The sequence below is a fragment of the Hyperolius riggenbachi genome, chromosome 10, assembly GCF_040937935.1.
Source record: "Hyperolius riggenbachi isolate aHypRig1 chromosome 10, aHypRig1.pri, whole genome shotgun sequence".
Lineage (NCBI taxonomy): Eukaryota > Metazoa > Chordata > Amphibia > Anura > Hyperoliidae > Hyperolius > Hyperolius riggenbachi.
The window spans coordinates 295,775,331-295,795,929 of NC_090655.1; the positions used below are offsets into that span (position 1 = coordinate 295,775,331).

Here is a 20,599-nt window from a genome sequence, read left to right on the forward strand (position 1 = left end):
CCCTGGTGCTATATAAATACATAATAATAATATGGTGGGACATTACACTATGACTATGGTAGGATTAGATTGTGAGCTCCTCTGAGGACAGTCAGTGACATGACTATGTACTCTGTAATGTGCTGCAGAAGATGTCAGTGCTATATAAATACATAATAATATGGTAGGACATTAGACTATGACTATGGTAGGATTAGAGTGTGAGCTCCTCTGAGGACAGTCAGTGACATGACTATGTACTCTGTAATGTGCTGCAGAAGATGTCAGTGTTATATAAATACATAATAATAATATGGTAGGACATTACACTATGACTATGGTAGGATTAGAGTGTGAGCTCCTATGAGGACAGTCAGTGACAGGACTATGTACTCTAATGTGCTGCAGAAGATGTCAGTGCTATATAAATACATAATAATAATAATATGGTAGGACATTAGACTATGACTATGGTAGGATTAGAGTGTGAGCTCCTCTGGGGACAGTCAGTGACATGACTATGTACTCTGTAATGTGCTGCAGAAGATGTCAGTGCTATATAAATACATAATATTAAAAATATGGTAGGACATTAGACTATGACTATGGTAGGATTAGAGTGTGAGCTCCTCTGAGGACAGTCAGTGACATGACTATGTACTCTGTAATGTGCTGCAGAAGATGTCAGTGCTATATAAATACATAATAATAATATGGTAGGACATGAGGATATATAGGATATAATGGGGTGATATAGGATATAATGGGGTGATATAGGATATAATGGGGTGATATAGGGTACAGTAGTGTTATATAGGATATAATGGGGTTATATAGCCTATAATGGGGTGATATAGGATATAATGAGGTTATATAGGATATAATTGGGTGATATAGGATATAATGGGGTGATATAGGATATAATGGGGTGATATAGGATATAATGGGGTGATATAGGATACAATGGGGTGATATAGGATACAATGGGGTGATATAGGATACAATGGGGTGATATAGGATACAATGGGGTGATATAGGATACAATGGGGTGATATAGGATATAATGGGGTGATATAGGATATAATGGGGTGATATAGGATATAATGGGGTGATATAGGATATAATGGGGTGATATAGGATATAATGGGGTGATATAGGATATAATGGGGTGATATAGGATATATTGGGGTGATATAGGGTACAATGGGGTTATATAGGATATAATGGGGTGATATAGGATATAATGGGGGTGATATAGGATATAATGGAGGTTATATAGGATATAATGGAGGTTATATAGGATATAATGGAGGTTATATAGGATATAATGGGGTGATATAGGATATAATGGGGTGATATAGGATATAATGGGGTGATATAGGGTACAATGGGGTGATATAGGGTACAATGGGGTGATATAGGATATAATGGGGTGATATAGGATATATTGGGGTGATATAGGGTACAATGGGGTGATATAGGGTACAATGGGGTGATATAGGATATAATGGGGTGATATAGGATATAATGGAGGTGATATAGGATATAATGGAGGTGATATAGGATATAATGGGGGTATATAGGATATAATGGGGTATATAGGATATAATGGGGGTATATAGGATATAATGGGGGTATATAGGATATAATGGGGGTATATAGGATATAATGGGGTATATAGGATATAATGGGGTATATAGGATATAATGGGGGTATATAGGATATAATGGGGGTATATAGGATATAATGGGGGTATACAGGATATAATGGGGGTATATAGGGTACAGTAGTGTTATATAGGATATAATGGAGGTTATATAGGATATAATGGGGTTATATAGGATATAATGGGGTTATATAGGATATAATGGGGGTATATAGGATATAATGGGGTGATATAGGAGATAAGGGGAGTATATAGGGTACAGTAGTGTTATATAGGATATAATGGGGGTTATATAGGATATAATGGAGGTTATATAAAATATAATGGGGGTATATAGGATATAATGGGGTGATATAGGAGATAAGGGGGGTATATAGGGTACAGTAGTGTTATATAGGATATAATGGGGGTAAATAGGATATAATGGGGTATATAGGACACAGTAGTGTTATATAGGATTATATAGGGGTTATAGAGGCGATAATGGGGGTTGCTGCAGTTACCTCTCTGCTCTCGGGAAGGGAAGCCGGGAAGCGCTCAGGTTAGTTTGAGCCGTTGGTCACTAGAGGACGAGCTTCTCTCCCTGATAGGCTGCAGCCGCCATATTCCCGGAGCCCTCTGTGCTGGTGTAACACTGACATCTGGTGGCTAAACTCCTGTACTGCAGCCTTCATATACCAGAGCCGCTGTGCTGAGGTAACACTGACACCTGGCGGCCAAACTCCTGCACTGCAGCCTCCATATTCCAGGGCCGCTGTGCTGGGATAACACTGACATCTGGCGGCCAAACTCCTGTACTGCAGCCTCCATATACCAGAACCGCTGTGCTGATATAACACTGACACCTGGCGACCAAACTCCTGCACTGCAGCCTCCATATTCCAGAGCCGCTGTGCTGGTGTAACACTGCCATCTGGTGGCCAAACTCCTGTACTGCAGCCTCCATATGCCAGAGCCGCTGTGCTGAGGTAACACTGACACCTGGCGGCCATGTTCATGTACTGCAGCAGGAAATAGAGGAGACATTTTCTTGTGGTCTGGGGACAGAAAGCAGCGACTCCCAGAAGCCCCCGCGGGATGTCTGATGACTGGACTGGCCAAATGCTGGAGGAGGAGGAGGAGGTAATGTCTTTATCCTTATAGATTCCTTACTATCCATCTAACTTACCCCAATACCAGCCCCATGCAGCCAGTACAGTGCTGGGGGATGGGGGAGGAGAGGTGTGGGGGCCCCAGAGATGGGGGGGGGGGGTGTCTACAGCCTCTCATCATTATTATTATTGTCCATCTTCCTATTCTCCCTGTAGTATCAGCCACATGTAGCTTGGACAGTGCTGGGGGGGGGGGGGGGGGGGGGTAGGCTATCACAGAGAGGAGCAGGGAGAGGAGGAGTAACAGGGAGGAGCAGGGAGAGGAGGAGTGACAGGTAGGAGCAGCCAGTGGAGGAGTGACAGAGAGGAGCAGGGAGAGGGGGAGTGACAGGGAGGAGCAGCCAGTGGAGGAGTGACAGAGAGGAGCAGGGAGAGGGGGAGTGACAGGGAGGAGCAGGGAGAGGAGGAGTGACAGAGAGGAGCAGGGAGAGGAGGAGTGACAGGGAGGAACAGGGAGAGGAGGAGTGACAGAGAGGAGCAGCCAGTGAAGGAGTGACAGAGAGGAGCAGCCAGTGGGAGGAGTGACAGAGAGGAGCAGCCAGTGGGAGGAGTGACAGAGAGGAGCAGCCAGTGGAGGAGTGACAGAGAGGAGCAGCCAGTGGAGGAGTGACAGAGAGGAGCAGCCAGTGAAGGAGTGACAGAGAGGAGCAGCCAGTGGGGAGGAGCGACAGAGAGGAGCAGCCAGTGGGGAGGAGCAACAGAGAGGAGCAGCCAGTGGGGAGGAGCGACAGAGAGGAGCAGCCAGTGGGAGGAGTGACAGAGAGGAGCAGCCAGTGGGAGGAGTGACAGAGAGGAGCAGCCAGTGGAGGAGTGACAGAGAGGAGCAGCCAGTGGAGGAGTGACAGAGAGGAGCAGCCAGTGAAGGAGTGACAGAGAGGAGCAGCCAGTGGGGAGGAGCGACAGAGAGGAGCAGCCAGTGGGGAGGAGCAACAGAGAGGAGCAGCCAGTGGGGAGGAGTGACGGAGGAGCAGCCATTGGAGGAGTGAGAGAGAGGAGCAGCCAGTGACGGCAGAGCCCTGTGAGCCGGTCAGCAGCCTCAGGCCATCCCCTCTGCTGTCTCTAAGACGTCAGAGCCCTGTGAGCCGGTCAGGAGCCGACCGTATGATCACTGTAAGCCAATAGGATTGGAGGTTGAGTTACTGACACATCTGTCCCCAGGAGGGGAGACTTTATTATGAACAGTATTCAGTATTACCTCTATTCCCAGGAAGGAGCCACCAACATGGAGGATGTTCCAATGGGGAAATTACTACGGATAACCCTAGAGATGATCTACCTGCTAACCGGAGAGGTGAGGGGGATTCTGGGAGGTCACATGACATCACTCTTATCTCTAGTAATATAACACACAGGTGACTGGAGAGGTGAGGGGGATTCTGGGAGGTCACATGACATCACTCTTATCTCTAGTAATATAACACACAGGTGACTGGAGAGGTGAGGAGGATTCTGGGAGGTCACATGACATCACTCTTATCTCTAGTAATATAACACACAGGTGACCGGAGAGGTGAGGAGGATTCTGGGAGGTCACATGACATCACTCTTATCTCTAGTAATATAACACACAGGTGACCGGAGAGGTGAGGGGGATTCCGGGAGGTCACATGACGTCACTCTTATCTCTAGTAATATAACACACAGGTGACTGGAGAGGTGAGGGGGATTCTGGGAGGTCACATGACATCACTCTTATCTCTAGTAATATAACACACAGGTGACTGGAGAGGTGAGGGGGATTCCGGGAGGTCACATGACATCACTCTTATCTCTAGTAATATAACACACAGGTGGCCAGAGAGGTGAGGGGGGATTCTGGGAGGTCACATGACGTCACTCTTATCTCTAGTAATATAACACACAGGTGACTGGAGAGGTGAGGGGGGATTCTGGGAGGTCACATGACGTCACTCTTATCTCTAGTAATATAACATACAGGTGACCGGAGAGGTGAGGAGGATTCTGGGAGGTCACATGACATCACTCTTATCTCTAGTAATATAACACACAGGTGATTGGAGAGGTGAGGGGGATTCTGGGAGGTCACATGACATCACTCTTATCTCTAGTAATATAACACACAGGTGACCGGAGAGGTATGGGGGATTCTGGGAGGTCACATGACATCACTCTTATCTCTAGTAATATAACACACGGGTGACCGGAGAGGTATGGGGGATTCTGGGAGGTCACATGACATCACTCTTCTCTCTAGTAATATAACACACAGGTGACCGGAGAGGTAAGGGGGATTCTGGGAGGTCACATGACGTCACTCTTATCTCTAGTAATATAACACACAGGGGACTGGAGAGGTGAGGAGTATTCTGGGAGGTCACATGACGTCACTCTTATCTCTAGTAATATAACACACAGGTGACCGGAGAGGTGAGGAGTATTCTGGGAGGTCACATGACATCACTCTTATCTCTAGTAATATAACACACAGGTGAGGGGGATTCTGGGAGGTCACATGACATCACTCTTATCTCTAGTAATATAACACACAGGTGACCGGAGAGGTGAGGAGGATTCTGGGAGGTCACATGACATCACTCTTATCTCTAGTAATATAACACACAGGTGAGGGAGATTCTGGGAGGTCACATGACATCACTCTTATCTCTAGTAATATAACACACAGGTGACCGGAGAGGTGAGGAGGATTCTGGGAGGTCACATGACGTCACTCTTATCTCTAGTAATATAACACACAGGTGACCGGAGAGGTGAGGAGGATTCTGGGAGGTCACATGACATCACTCTTATCTCTAGTAGTATAACACACAGGTGACCGGAGAGGTGAGGAGGATTCTGGGAGGTCACATGACATCACTCTTATCTCTAGTAATATAACACACAGGGGACCGGAGAGGTGAGGGGGATTCTGGGAGGTCACATGACGTCACTCTTATCTCTAGTAATATATCACACAGGTGACCGGAGAGGTGAGGGGGATTCTGGGAGGTCACATGACATCACTCTTATCTCTAGTAATATAACACAGGTGACTGGAGAGGTGAGGGGGATTCTGGGAGGTCACATCACTCTTATCTCTAGTAATATAGCACACAGGTGACTGGAGAGGTGAGGGGGATTCTGGGAGGTCACATGACGTCACTCTTATCTCTAGTAATATAACACACAGGTGACTGGAGAGGTGAGGGGGATTCTGGGAGGTCACATGACATCACTCTTATCTCTAGTAATATAACACACAGGTGATTGGAGAGGTGAGGGGGATTCTGGGAGGTCACATGACATCACTCTTATCTCTAGTAATATAACACACAGGTGACCGGAGAGGTATGGGGGATTCTGGGAGGTCACATGACATCACTCTTCTCTCTAGTAATATAACACACAGGTGACCGGAGAGGTGAGGGGGATTCTGGGAGGTCACATGACGTCACTCTTATCTCTAGTAATATAACACACAGGTGACTGGAGAGGTGAGGAGTATTCTGGGAGGTCACATGACATCACTCTTATCTCTAGTAATATAACACACAGGTGACCGGAGAGGTGAGGAGTATTCTGGGAGGTCACATGACGTCACTCTTATCTCTAGTAATATAACACAGGTGACCGGAGAGGTGAGGGGGATTCTGGGAGGTCACATGACGTCACTCTTATCTCTAGTAATATAACACACAGGTGACCGGAGAGGTGAGGAGGATTCTGGGAGGTCACATGACATCACTCTTATCTTTAGTAATATAACACACAGGTGAGGGGGATTCTGGGAGGTCACATGACATCACTCTTATCTCTAGTAATATAACACACAGGTGACTGGAGAGGTGAGGGGAATTCTGGGAGGTCACATGACATCACTCTTATCTCTAGTAATATAACACACAGGTGACCGGAGAGGTGAGGAGGATTCTGGGAGGTCACATGACATCACTCTTATCTCTAGTAATATAACACACAGGTGAGGGGGATTCTGGGAGGTCACATGACATCACTCTTATCTCTAGTAATATAACACACAGGTGACTGGAGAGGTGAGGAGGATTCTGGGAGGTCACATGACGTCACTCTTATCTCTAGTAATATAACACACAGGTGACCGGAGAGGTGAGGAGGATTCTGGGAGGTCACATGACATCACTCTTATCTCTAGTAGTATAACACACAGGTGACCGGAGAGGTGAGGAGGATTCTGGGAGGTCACATGACATCACTCTTATCTCTAGTAATATAACACACAGGGGACTGGAGAGGTGAGGGGGATTCTGGGAGGTCACATCACGTCACTCTTATCTCTAGTAATATATCACACAGGTGACCGGAGAGGTGAGGGGGATTCTGGGAGGTCACATGACATCACTCTTATCTCTAGTAATATAACACAGGTGACTGGAGAGGTGAGGGGGATTCTGGGAGGTCACATCACTCTTATCTCTAGTAATATAGCACACAGGTGACTGGAGAGGTGAGGGGGATTTTGGGAGGTCACATGACGTCACTCTTATCTCTAGTAATATAACACACAGGTGACTGGAGAGGTGAGGGGGATTCTGGGAGGTCACATGACATCACTCTTATCTCTAGTAATATATCACACAGGTGACCGGAGAGGTGAGGGGGATTCTGGGAGGTCACATGACATCACTCTTATCTCTAGTAATATAACACAGGTGACTGGAGAGGTAAGGGGGATTCTGGGAGGTCACATCACATCACTCTTATCTCTAGTAATATAGCACACAGGTGACTGGAGAGGTGAGGGGGATTCTGGGAGGTCACATGACATCACTCTTATCTCTAGTAATATAACACACAGGTGACTGGAGAGGTGAGGGGGATTCTGGGAGGTCACATGACATCACTCTTATCTCTAGTAATATAACACACAGGTGACTGGAGAGGTGAGGGGGATTCTGGGAGGTCACATGACATCACTCTTATCTCTAGTAATATAGCACACAGGTGACTGGAGAGGTGAGGGGGATTCTGGGAGGTCACATGACATCACTCTTATCTCTAGTAATATAACACACAGGTGACCGGAGAGGTGAGGGGGATTCTGGGAGGTCACATGACATTACTCTTATCTCTAGTAATGAACCACACAGGTGACCGGAGAGATGAGGAGGATTCTGGAAGGTCACATGACGTCACTCTTATCTCTAGTAATATAACACAGGTGACGGGAGAGGTGAGGGGGATTCTGGGAGGTCACATGACGTCACTCTTATCTCTAGTAATATAACACACTGGTGACCGGAGAGGTGAGAGGGATTCTGGGAGGTTACATGACGTCACTCTTCTCTCTAGTAATATAACACACAGGTGACTGGAGAGGTGAGGAGGATTCTGGGAGGTCACATGACATCGCTCTTATCTCTAGTAATATAACACACAGGTGACTGCAGAGGTGAGGGGATTCTGGGAGGTCACATGGCGTCACTCTTATCTCTAGTAATATAACACACAGGTGACTGGAGAGGTGAGGGGGATTCTGGGAGGTCACATGACGTCACTCTTATCTCTAGTAATATAACACACAGGTGACTGGAGAGGTGAGGGGGATTCTGGGAGGTCACATGACGTCACTCTTATCTCTAGTAATATAACACACAGGTGACGGGAGAGGTGAGGGGGATTCTGGGAGGTCACATGACATCACTCTTATCTCTAGTTATATAACACACAGGTGGCCGGAGAGGTGAGGGGGATTCTGGGAGGTCACATGACATCACTCTTATCTCTAGTAATATAAAACACAGGTGACTGGAGAGGTGAGGGGGATTCTGGGTGGTCACATGACGTCACTCTTATCTCTAGTAATATAACACACAGGTGACCGGAGAGGTGAGGGGGATTCTGGGAGGTCACATGATGTCACTCTTATCTCTAGTAATATAACACACAGGTGACCGGAGAGGTGAGGGGGATTCTGGGAGGTCACATGACATCACTCTTATCTCTAGTAATATAACACACAGGTGACTGGAGAGGTGAGGGGGATTTTGGGAGGTCACATGACACTATGCTTATCAGCACTTTGGCACATTTATAAACATTATCTTTAACCGCTTTCATACTAAGGGGATTTTCCCCTTCTGGACCAGAGTAATTTTCACCTTTCAGTGCTCCTCCCATTCATTCGCCAATACCTTTCTCACTGCTTATCACAACAAAATGATTTATATTATTTTCACCACTAATTCGGCTTTCTTTGGGTGGTACATTTTGCTAAGAATTATTTTATTGAAACTGGAATAATTAGAAAAAAATAAAAACAATCTTTATTTCTCAATCTTCAATCGTTATAGATTTAAAGTAAAACATTCTACTGTGGATAAAACCCACACTTTTTATTTGCCCATTTGTCCCGGTTAATGCACAATGTATGGCTATAACATTTTATTTGGAAATAAAGGTGTGTGTTTTTCTGTTTTGCGTCCAACACTAATTACAAGTCCATAATTGCAAAAATAAAAAGTAATATACCCCCATGACATACAAATTAAACAAGTTCAGTCCCTAAGGTAACCAATAATGTATTTTTTTTGTAATTGTAAATATATATGTGTATATATATATATATATATATATATATATATATATATATATATATATATATATATATACATGATCTTCTCAAAAAATTAGTATATTGTGATAAAGTGCATTATTTTCTGTAATGTACTGATAAACATTAGACTTTCATATATTTTAGATTCAAATACACACAACTGAAGTAGTTTAAGCCTTATATTGTTTTAATATTGATGATTTTGGCATACAGCTCATGAAAACCCAAATTTCCTATCTCAAAAAATTAGCATATTTCATCCGACCAATAAAAGAAAAGTGTTTTTAAAACAAAAAAAGTCAACCTTCAAATAATTATGTTCAGTTGGTCGGGAATCCTTTTGCAGAGAAGCTTATGGAGATGAAGATTTCATTTTTCAGCACGACCTGGCACCTGCTCACAGTGCCAAAAAACCACTGGTAAATGGTTTACTGACCATGGTATTACTGTGCTCAATTGGGCTGCCAACTCTCCTGACCTGAACCCCATAGAGAATCTGTGGCATATTGTGAAGAGGAAGTTGAGAGACGCAAGACCAACACTCTGGAAGAGCTTAAGGCCGCTATGGAAGCATCCTGGGCCTCCATAACACCTGAGCAGTGCCACAGGCTGATTGCCTCCATGCCACGCCGCATTGAAGCAGTCATTTCTGCAAAAGGATTCCCGACCAAGTACTGAGTGCATAACTGAACATAATTATTTGAAGGTTGACTTTTTTTGTTTTAAAAACACTTTTCTTTTATTGGTCGGATGAAATATGCTAATTTTTTGAGATAGGAATTTGGGGTTTTCATGAGCTGTATGCCAAAATCATCAATATTAAAACAATAAAAGGCTTGAACGACTTCAGTTGTGTGTATTTGAATCTAAAATATATGAAAGACTAATGTTTATCAGTACATTACAGAAAATAATGAACTTTATCACAATATGCTAATTTTCGGAGAAGATCCTGTATATATATATATATATATATATATATATATATATATATATAATATATATGTGTGTGTGTGTGTGTGTGTGTGTCTTTTTTTTGGGGGGGGGGGGGGGGGGGTAACTATGGAAGAGTGATGGAGGTAAGGGATTAATTTTAATGGTATATATGTCTTTATTTAAAACAATTGTATGTAGGTGGTAGGTGTAATTTTATTATTTGGCCACAAGATGTCCTCATGCATTTTTTTCCTGCCGCGTACTAACTAGGGATGGTTGGAAAATTCCGCGGAATTATTAATTCCGTGATTCCGGCCGGAATTAGCTAATTCCGGTGGTTGGAACGGAATTCCTATACCTCTTAACGGAATTCCGCGGAAATTTTATAATTCCAACGGAACTTTCCGGAATAACACCCAAAAAAATCTCTCTCTCTCTCTCTCTCTCTCTCTCTCTCTCTCTCTCTCTCTCTCTCTCTCTCTCTCTCTCTCTCTCTCTCTCCTCTCTCCTCTCTCTCTCTCTCTCTCTCTCTCTCTCTCTCTCTCTCTCTCTCTCTCTCTCTCTCTCTCTCTCTCTCTCTCCTCTCTCCCCCCTCCATCCATCCATCCATCCTCTTAAATAATCAAGTAGGGAATTGCAGATTTTCAAAACAGCTTATATACCATAGCTGGGATTTAAACCCAGGACACAGTGTGTAGTAGGTATCTGTCTTACCCTCTAGAACCATCAGCCACACTACATGCTTTTCAAAAAGTACAAATCCTTAAACATGCTACTTTTTCAATTGAACTGATCATAATGGTAGTATGGTTTATGCTAGGCCAGCTTTAGCATGTAGTGTGGTTCATGGTCTAGAGGGTAAGACAGATACCTACTACACACTGAGTCCTGGGTTCTAATCCCAGCTATGGTATGCTATCTGGCTTTTCAAAAGTACAAATCCTTAATCATGCTACTTTTTCTATTGAATTGATCATAATGGTAGTATGGTACAATGATGCTAGGCCAGCTTTAGCATGTAGTGTGGCTGATGGTCTAGTGGGTAAGACAGAGACCTACTACACACGGAGGAGGAGGAGGAGAAGGAGGAGGGATTTTAAAATGTTTCCGACGGAATTCCGAATACATCGGAATTCCGCGGAACAGCTTCGGAAAACCATCGGAATGAAACGGTAGCGGAATTTCTGTATGACGGTATGCGGAATTGTCTCAGAAACGGAAATGGGCTCTTCCGACCATGCCTGGTACTAACAATCAACGGTGCTCTCACGGGTAATCACGAGTGAATACTGGTGATTCAAATGAGCTGTAATTGCTGCAGATGTGCGGCTGGATGCTGAGGGGTTAATTACCCATAATGCCGCAGTCCGCCCTGCGTTTCAAAGAGCTTGCACACGACCTATTGGTCGCGTTGCAAGCCTCACCACGGCGCACTTCCGGCTTGAAGGAGAAACTGCACCATAGTGCGCCAAGCATCTCCTTGATGCCGGGGATCGTTGACACCGGCACTTAGATCGGTGAATGGGCACTGCATTCCCACTCACTGATCTCCGGGGTAACGGGCGCCGGCAAGAACATGGCGAGCATGCAAGCGCGCAGCAGCCATTTGCAGCAGTAGACGAATATCGACGCCCCTGTGCAGCAAATTAAGTCCTGCAGAGCGTAGATATACTGCCCCCCAATGGCATAACTGGTTCATGTCCGTCACTTTCAGATTTGTTTGAAAATTTTCCTTGAGTACTCCATTTGCCAATAAAGGGGATCAATAAGGTTTGGTCGTGACTTAAAGCGGACAGGAAATGTGCATCTGCTTAAAATACAGTCCGCGCATTCCACTGTACATCCGCTCCGCCGTCCGTGTCAGGAACCGGCCTGCGGCACGCCTGCGTATACGGTTCCCGACTGCGGGTTTGACCAGATCAAGCGGGGAGCCGCCTTATTCAAGCTACAAACAAGGCTGTGACCCCTCAGAACACTTCTCACTGCCACCACTAGCGGTTTGCTAGACTCGTCCGCTCTGCTGTCGAGTGCTCAGCGCAATCCACGTTTCGTATTCGGGCCAGCTTTGCGCTTTAGGCCGAATACGGGAACGCCACGCACAACGCACACACACACAGTTGCAATCTTACACTGTAGTGAAGCAAAACCACTAACAGTCGTTCCGAACGATACTGTTAGCCACTCTGCTGTCGCTACTCGCACTGGCGTTTTCGTACGTTGGGTCAGCTGCGCGCTTTAGGCCAATGTATGACAAACGCCCCACACACAATGCAATTACAATCTTATACGGTAGTGTCGCTCAATCATACAATCAGGCATGTACTTAGTTACACTCCAGTCTTTTCTAGGCTATGAGTGTGGTGATATATTGAGGTGCTGATGATATTAGGGAATACAGGAACATATTTCTGTCATTTTTCTGTCTGCTATATCTTACATGTGTATTCTGCTTTGAAGCGATGGTCATCTGGCTGTACTACATTTGCATCTAAAGGGACTTCAGTGAATAGAGCTGGGGTGTTAGCCTCCAGCAAAGACATTGGTTAATTAGACAATGGCAGAAGTGAAGGGTTTTGATCTACCTTCTCTGGAGTGGAAGCTTGGAAGTCATTGACAACTGAAACATTTACCACTTCGGTTGATGAAGGCTGTTAAAGCATTGTCAAGAACTCTAGACTAGCCAGGAAGAGCCTCCTGTGTGTTAAACACTATTTCGTTGTGAGGAAATTAAATTATTGGTGGAGGTGCAAACTATATCCTTATCTTTGATCAGCTAGGAAATACGGTCAACAATGGGGTTGTCACCTGTAACTTGGACTAGGGAAATCTTTTCATGTAATGTGGGCTATAGTACATTTTTCACATGTGGATCTCTGGAAATCCAATTATGACTGAGGATGTAATTAAATCTAGTTCCCCCCCCCCCCCCCCCCCGTCCACACAGGCTTACAGCCTCGAGGCGAATATTTCATTATAAAAACCAGGGGACAGATACCTCAAATCAGTCCCCTCCTGACGGTAGCGGCAGCTGGTCTCCTGGCCCAAGCTAGTGGACTCCTGGTCTAACCAGAATTGTGTCCGTCCACAAAAGTCCAAGGTTCTTCTATCTGGATCCCTGTATTTTGGTAAGCAAATTGCTTGGTGTGTATCTTTGTAACTTCTAATCTTTGTAACTTTTTACTTTGTTTTTTGTAATCGTTTGTATATATTCTGTTCTGCATTGTTCCACGTTTTTCCTGGAATACTAAAATATTATTTAATAAGCTTGACTTCTGCTGTACTAAACTAACACTCATAGCCTAGAAGAGACTGAAGTGTAACCGTGTATAAGTTCATGCCTGATTGTATGATTGAGCGACACTACCGTATGAGAGTGTAATTGCATTGTGTGTATGGGGCACTTCTGTGCTCGACAGCCGAGTGGGAAGGCTAACAGTATCGTTTGGAACGACTGTTAGTGGTTTTGCTTCACTACAGTGTAAGATTGCAAACTGTGTGTGTGTGCGTGGCGTTCTCGTATTCGGCCTAAAGCGCAAAGCTGACCCAAATACGAAAACGCAGATTGCGTGTTGAGCACTCGACAGCTGAGTGGAAGTGTCTAGCAACGGCTAGTGGTGGCAGTGGGAAGTGTTCGAGGGGTCCCAGCCTTGTTTGTAGCTTGAATAAGGCTGCTCCCCGCTTGATCTGGTCAAACCCGCAGTCGAGAACCGTATACGCAGACGTGCCGCGGGCCGGTTCCTGACAATGAGTGTTAGTTTAGTACAGCAGAAGTCAAGCTTATTAAATAACGAATTATTATTGTAATGATCGGTGAAGCACAGAGAGAATCTGATTACCGGTGATCTGCAGTATCACCGGGAATACAGAAATATACCAGATTATAAGTGATCTGCAGTATCACCGATAATCCGATATACTAGCTAACCTCTGTTCACCTGAGTAGAGTGTAGTGTTTGGTGTAACAGTAACACTAGAGGACTAAGCCTCAGTGCAGCAAGGAGTACTGCACAGATTCCTTCCGAAGACCTGAGCTCTCCAAGGCGGGAGGAGTCAGACTGACAGTAGGAAGGATTGTCTGAAAGTGACACTCAGGAGGAAGTGTCACTAACAGGACGGGGAACCGCCTCCAATAGTGAGGTCGGTTCTCGAGGTCGGACAAGCCAGGTCGTAAACACACGGACAGATAAAGTACAGATTCAGAAGGCAGAGGCGGAGTCTAGGTACAGGCAGGGTTCGGCAACGGGGTATCAGAAATATCGAGGTACAAGATCAGGAGGCAGAAGCAGAGTCTAAGGACGAGCCGGGGTTCGGCAACAGAGTATCAGAATAGCAAGGTACAAGATCAGAGTTCAGGAGGATAGTCAGGCAGGCAAAAAGTCATAACAGATAATCACAATCAAACTAGTACTTTAGCTATCAACAGAATCTAGCTAAGTGTAGGATTACAGCTCCAGCTGGTCCCGGCACACTTAAGGATCTGACTACAGGTCTGAGTGCTCCCACGTATGTGTTCGCAACGCCAGACAACCAGCAACTGAACAGCTGGCAGTATATATACACCTGAACCTCTCCAGCAAGTGCTGGACCAATCAGGAGTGGAGCCAGGGTCAGCTGACCAACCTGGTCAGCTGATTCATTTCTTGCTGGCATAAATTCCCTGACTCAGTGCGCGCGCGCGCGTTACCCTAAACCTCGAGGAACTACGAGTCCCAGCTCCACCATCCCTGTCTCTGCCTGCTGCGGGAGCCGCCGCACTGCCCGCGGCGGCTTCTCCGCAGTTCACGTGGCATGCGACGGCTTCCCTATGCTGCGCCGCCATGCCGGACGCGGGGGCAGCCGCTCTGCTCTGAGAGCAAGCGGCTGCCTTTCCGTGTTTTCTCACAATTATTCCAGGAAAACGTGGAACAATGCAGAACATAATATATACAAAAGATTACAAAAAAAAAAAAAAGTTACACAATTAAGAGTTTACAAAGATACACACAAGACAGGTTGCCGAAATAAAAGGGAAAAATAAACGTTACCGCGTTGTTTGAACGTCATTGGCTGGAGAACGCCGCTTCGACCAGTAGTCGGGCAGCCCTTAGCGTCCTTGCTATCTCCAGAGAGCTACCAGTTGTGGCTATCCTAGCTGCTGTTTTATACTGTGAGATACGCATGGAGGCTGCAACTTTCTTGGGGAGGGGGAGGAACTAGTTTTAATTAAATCTCAGACATAATTCAATTTCCACAGGTAAAAAATGGTATCAAAAAGGACTTCCCCCACTCCAGGTGACAATTGATTAAGGCTTCCTCAACATTCCAGCCGGTAAAAGTCTATACATCAAAAGATTGTAGTTTGGGTGAAGCTTCCTGGCTGTCATGTAAATTTCAAACCTTCCTGTGTCAGCTTCCCCTGTCCCCAAGACTCTGGTAGTATTGCATTGTATAATGGGACAATGGCTGACTGCCGAGTTCAAAAGCCATGCCGACCAGCCTATTCTTCCTCAATTGGCAGCTAATTAGCAGTACCCTGCTACCCCAGGAATACAAAGCAAATTTAGTTTCACAGACAATCACACCTGGGACAGCAGATCAAAGGTGACGGCTAGTGGCCTAATGAGCCACTTCCTTGCCCCAGGCTAGCACCCAAGGTAAGAGCTTCCTCCTAGCAGACATACACGTGACACAGCAGACAGGAAAATGAAGAAATATTATCCTTACATCATAAGCACCCCAGTATATTCCTGACAGTCCGCTCTGTCGTCTTCATCCTCCACCATGCAAGTATATGTCCCCCAGTCCCACCGCTGCTGACTTCCCCATTCAGTCCTGAAAAACTGAGGAGAAAAGGGTATTTGCATATGGACCATAAGATCTTGAAGCTGGATAGGGAGAGGTGGTTGGAGGAGTGGAGTGGGTAGTCAGGTGTGTATCTGCTGACCAGGTCAGAGATGTAGGTCTGGCAGGACTTGTGTATAGATCTGTAGGCCAGGCATAGGATAGTGAAGCTGGATAGGAGGAGGTTGTTGGAGGAGTGGAGTGGGCAGTCAGGTGTGTATCTGCTGACCAGGTCAGAGATGTAGGTCAGGCTGGACTGGTGTATAGATCTGTAGGCCAGGCATAGGATAGTGAAGCTGCATAGGAGGAGGTTGTTGGAGGAGTGGAGTGGGCAGTCAGGTGTGTATCAGTGACCAGGTCAGAGATGTAGGTCAGGCAGGACTTGTGTATAGATCTGTAGGCCAGACATAGGATAGTGAAGCTGGATAGGAGGAGGTTGTTGGAGGAGTGGGCAGCCAGGTGTGTATCTGCTGACCAGGTCAGAGATGTAGGTTGGGCAGGGCTTGTGTATAGATCTGTAGGCCAGGCATAGGATAGTGAAGCTGGATAGGAGGAGGTGGTTGGAGGAGAGGAGTGGGCAGCCAGGTGTGTATCAGTGACCAGGTCAGAGATGTAGGTTGGGCAGGACTTGTGTATGGATCTGTAGGCCAGACATAGGATAGTTAAGCTGGATAGGGGAGATTGTTGGAGGAGTGGAGTGGGCAGCCAGGTGTGTATCTGCTGACCAGGTCAGAGATGTAGGTCAGGCAGGGCTTGTGTATAGATCTGTAGGCCAGGCATAGGATAGTGAAGCTGGATAGGAGGAGGTGGTTGGAGGAGCAGAGTGGGCAGTCAGGTGTGTATCAGTGACCAGGTCAGAGATGTAGGTCGGCCAGGACTTGTGTATAGATCTGTAGGCCAGGCATAGGATAGTGAAGCTGGATAGGAGGAGGTGGTTGGAGGAGTGGAGTGGGCAGCCAGGTGTGTAGCTGCTGACCAGGTCAGAGATGTAGGTCAGGCAGGACTTGTGTATAGATCTGTAGGCCAGACATAGGAGAGTGAAGCTGGATAGGAGGTGGTTGGAGGGGTGGAGTGGGCAGTCAGGTGTGTATCTGCTGACCAGGTCAGAGATGTAGGTCAGGCAGGACTTGTGTATAGATCTGTAGGCCAGGCATAGGATAGTGAAGCTGGATAGGGGGAGGTTGTTGGAGGAGTGGAGTGGGCAGTCAGGTGTGTATCTGCTGACCAGGTCAGAGATGTAGGGAAGGCAGGGCTTGTGTATAGATCTGTAGGCCAGGCATAGGATAGTGAAGCTGGATAGGAGGAGGTGGTTGGAGGAGTGGAGTGGGCAGCCAGGTGTGTATCAGTGACCAGGTCAGAGATGTAGGTCAGGCAGGACTTGTGTATAGATCTGTAGGCCAGGCATAGGATAGTGAAGCTGGATAGGAGGAGGTTGTTGGAGGAGTGGAGTGGACAGCCAGGTGTGTATCTGCTGACCAGGTCAGAGATGTAGGTCAGGCAGGACTTGTGTATAGATCTGTAGGCCAGACATAGGATAGTGAAGCTGGATAGGAGGAGGTTGTTGGAGGAGAGGAGTGGGCAGCCAGGTGTGCATCTGCTGACCAGGTCAGAGATGTAGGTCAGGCAGGACTTGTGTATAGATCTGTAGGCCAGGCATAGGATAGTGAAGCTGGATAGGATGAGGTGGTTGGAGGAGTGGAGTGGGCAGTCAGGTGTGTATCTGCTGACCAGGTCAGAGATGTAGGTCGGGCAGGGCTTGTGTATAGATCTGTAGGCCAGGCATAGGATAGTGAAGCTGGATAGGAGGAGGTTGTTGGAGGAGTGGAGTGGGCAGCCAGGTGTGTATCAGTGACCAGGTCAGAGATGTAGGTCAGGCAGGACTTGTGTATAGATCTGTAGGCCAGGCATAGGATAGTGAAGCTGGATAGGAGGAGGTTGTTGGAGGAGTGGAGTGGGCAGTCAGGTGTGTATCTGCTGACCAGGTCAGAGATGTAGGTCAGGCAGGACTTGTGTATAGATGTGTAGGCCAGGCATAGGATAGTGAAGCTGGATAGAAGGAGGTTGTTGGAGGAGTGGAGTGGGCAGCCAGGTGTGTATCTGCTGACCAGGTCAGAGATGTAGGTCAGGCAGGACTTGTGTATAGATCTGTAGGCCAGGCATAGGATAGTGAAGCTGGATAGGAGGTGGTTGTTGGAGGAGCGGAGTGGGCAGCCAGGTGTGTATCTGCTGACCAGGTCAGAGATGTAGGTCAGGCAGGACTTGTGTATAGATCTGTAGGCCAGGCATAGGCTAGTGAAGCTGGATAGGGGAGGTGGTTGGAGGAGTGGAGTGGGCAGTCAGGTGTGTATCTGCTGACCAGGCCAGAGATGTAGGTCAGGCAGGACTTGTGTATAGATCTGTAGGCCAGGCATAGGATAGTGAAGCTGGATAGGAGGAGGTTGTTGGAGGAGTGGAGTGGGCAGTCAGGTGTGTATCAGTGACCAGGTCAGAGATGTAGGTCAGGCAGGACTTGTGTATAGATGTGTAGGCCAGGCAAAGGATAGTGAAGCTGGATAGGAGGAGGTGGTTGGAGGAGTGGAGTGGGCAGTCAGGTGTGTATCAGTGACCAGGTCAGAGATGTAGGTCGGGCAGGACTTGTGTATAGATCTGTAGGCCAGGCATAGGATAGTGAAGATGGATAGGAGGAGGTGGTTGGAGGAGTGGGCAGCCAGGTGTGTATCTGCTGACCAGGTCAGAGATGTAGGTCGGGCAGGACTTGTGTATAGATCTGTAGGCCAGACATAGGATAGTGAAGCTGGATAGGAGGAGGTTGTTGGAGGAGCAGAGTGGGCAGTCAGGTGTGTATCAGTGACCAGGTCAGAGATGTAGGTCGGGCAGGACTTGTGTATAGATCTGTAGGCCAGGCATAGGATAGGGAAGCTGGATAGGAGGAGGTGGTTGGAGAAGTGGAGTGGGCAGTCAGGTGTGTATCTGCTGACCAGGTCAGAGATGTAGGTTGGGCAGGACTTGTGTATAGATCTGTAGGCCAGGCATAGGATAGTGAAGCTGGATAGGAGGAGGTTGTTGGAGGAGTGGGCAGCCAGGTGTGTATCTGCTGACCAGGTCAGAGATGTAGGTCAGGCAGGACTTGTGTATAGATCTGTAGGCCAGGCATAGGATAGTGAAGCTGGATAGGAGGAGGTGGTTGGAGGAGTGGAGTGGGCAGTCAGGTGTGTATCTGCTGACCAGGTCAGAGATGTAGGTCAGGCAGGACCTGTGTATAGATCTGTAGGCCAGACATAGGATAGTGAAGCTGGATAGGGGGAGGTTGTTGGAGGAGCGGAGTGGGCAGTCAGGTGTGTATCAGTGACCAGGTCAGAGATGTAGGTCAGGCAGGACTTGTATATAGATCTGTAGGCCAGACATAGGATAGTGAAGCTGGATAGGAGGAGGTTGTTGGAGGAGTGGAGTGGGCAGTCAGGTATGTATCTGCTGACCAGGTCAGAGATGTAGGTCAGGCAGGACTTGTGTATAGATCTGTAGGCCAGGCATAGGATAGTGAAGCTGGATAGGAGGAGGTTGTTGGAGGAGTGGAGTGGGCAGTCAGGTATGTATCTGCTGACCAGGTCAGAGATGTAGGTCAGGCAGGACTTGTGTATAGATCTGTAGGCCAGGCATAGGATAGTGAAGCTGGATAGGAGGAGGTGGTTGGAGGAGTGGAGTGGGCAGTCAGGTGTGTATCTGCTGACCAGGTCACAGATGTAGGTCAGGCAGGACTTGTGTATAGATCTGTAGGCCAGGCATAGGATAGTGAAGCTGGATAGGGGGAGGTTGTTGGAGGAGCGGAGTGGGCAGTCAGGTGTGTATCTGCTGACCAGGTCAGAGATGTAGGTCAGGCAGGACTGGTGTATAGATGTGTAGGCCAGACATAGGATAGTGAAGCTGGATAGGAGGAGGTGGTTGGAGGAGTGGAGTGGGCAGTCAGGTGTGTATCTGCTGACCAGGTCAGAGATGTAGGTCTGGCAGGACTTGTGTATAGATCTGTAGGCCAGGCATAGGATAGTGAAGCTGGATAGGGGGAGGTGGTTGGAGGAGAGGAGTGGGAAGCCAGGTGTGTATCACTGACCAGGTCAGAGATGTAGGTCAGGCAGGACTTGTGTATAGATGTGTAGGCCAGGCATAGGATAGTGAAGCTGGATAGGAGGAGGTTGTTGGAGGAGTGGAGTGGGCAGTCAGGTGTGTATCTGCTGACCAGGTCAGAGATGCAGGTCAGGCAGGACTTGTGTATAGATATGTAGGCCAGGCATAGGATAGTGAAGCTGGATAGGAGGAGGTTGTTGGAGGAGTGGAGTGGGCAGTCAGGTGTGTATCAGTGACCAGGTCAGAGATGTAGGTCAGGCAGGTCCTGTGTATAGATCTGTAGGCCAGGCATAGGATAGTGAAGCTGGATAGGAGGAGGTTGTTGGAGGAGTGGAGTGGGCAGCCAGGTGTGTATCTGCTGACCAGGTCAGAGATGTA

General features: G+C 47.1%; 2 protein-coding genes across 4 annotated transcripts in view; one reads left to right on the forward strand and one right to left on the reverse strand.

Moving 5' to 3' along the window:
• LOC137535633 (oocyte zinc finger protein XlCOF7.1-like) overlaps positions 1 to 2,256 on the reverse strand; it is an 87,644-nt gene extending 85,388 nt beyond the window's left edge. Inside the window, exon 1 of one of the 2 annotated variants that reach the window (XM_068257492.1) lies at positions 2,149 to 2,256. The gene's annotated coding sequence lies outside the window, so the exon portion shown is untranslated. The remainder of the gene's footprint in view (positions 1 to 2,148) is intronic. The other variant, XM_068257491.1, reaches the window with a different exon arrangement.
• Positions 2,257 to 2,700: 444 nt separating this feature from the next.
• LOC137535620 (oocyte zinc finger protein XlCOF7.1-like) overlaps positions 2,701 to 20,599 on the forward strand; it is a 66,356-nt gene continuing 48,457 nt past the window's right edge. Inside the window, exons 1-2 of one of the 2 annotated variants that reach the window (XM_068257479.1) lie at positions 2,701 to 2,767; positions 4,004 to 4,087. In XM_068257479.1, the coding sequence (XP_068113580.1) occupies positions 2,723 to 2,767; positions 4,004 to 4,087 (129 nt within the window). In that variant the 5' untranslated portion in view covers positions 2,701 to 2,722. Of the gene's footprint in view, positions 2,768 to 3,865; positions 3,907 to 4,003; positions 4,088 to 20,599 lie in introns of those variants that run through there. The other variant, XM_068257480.1, reaches the window with a different exon arrangement.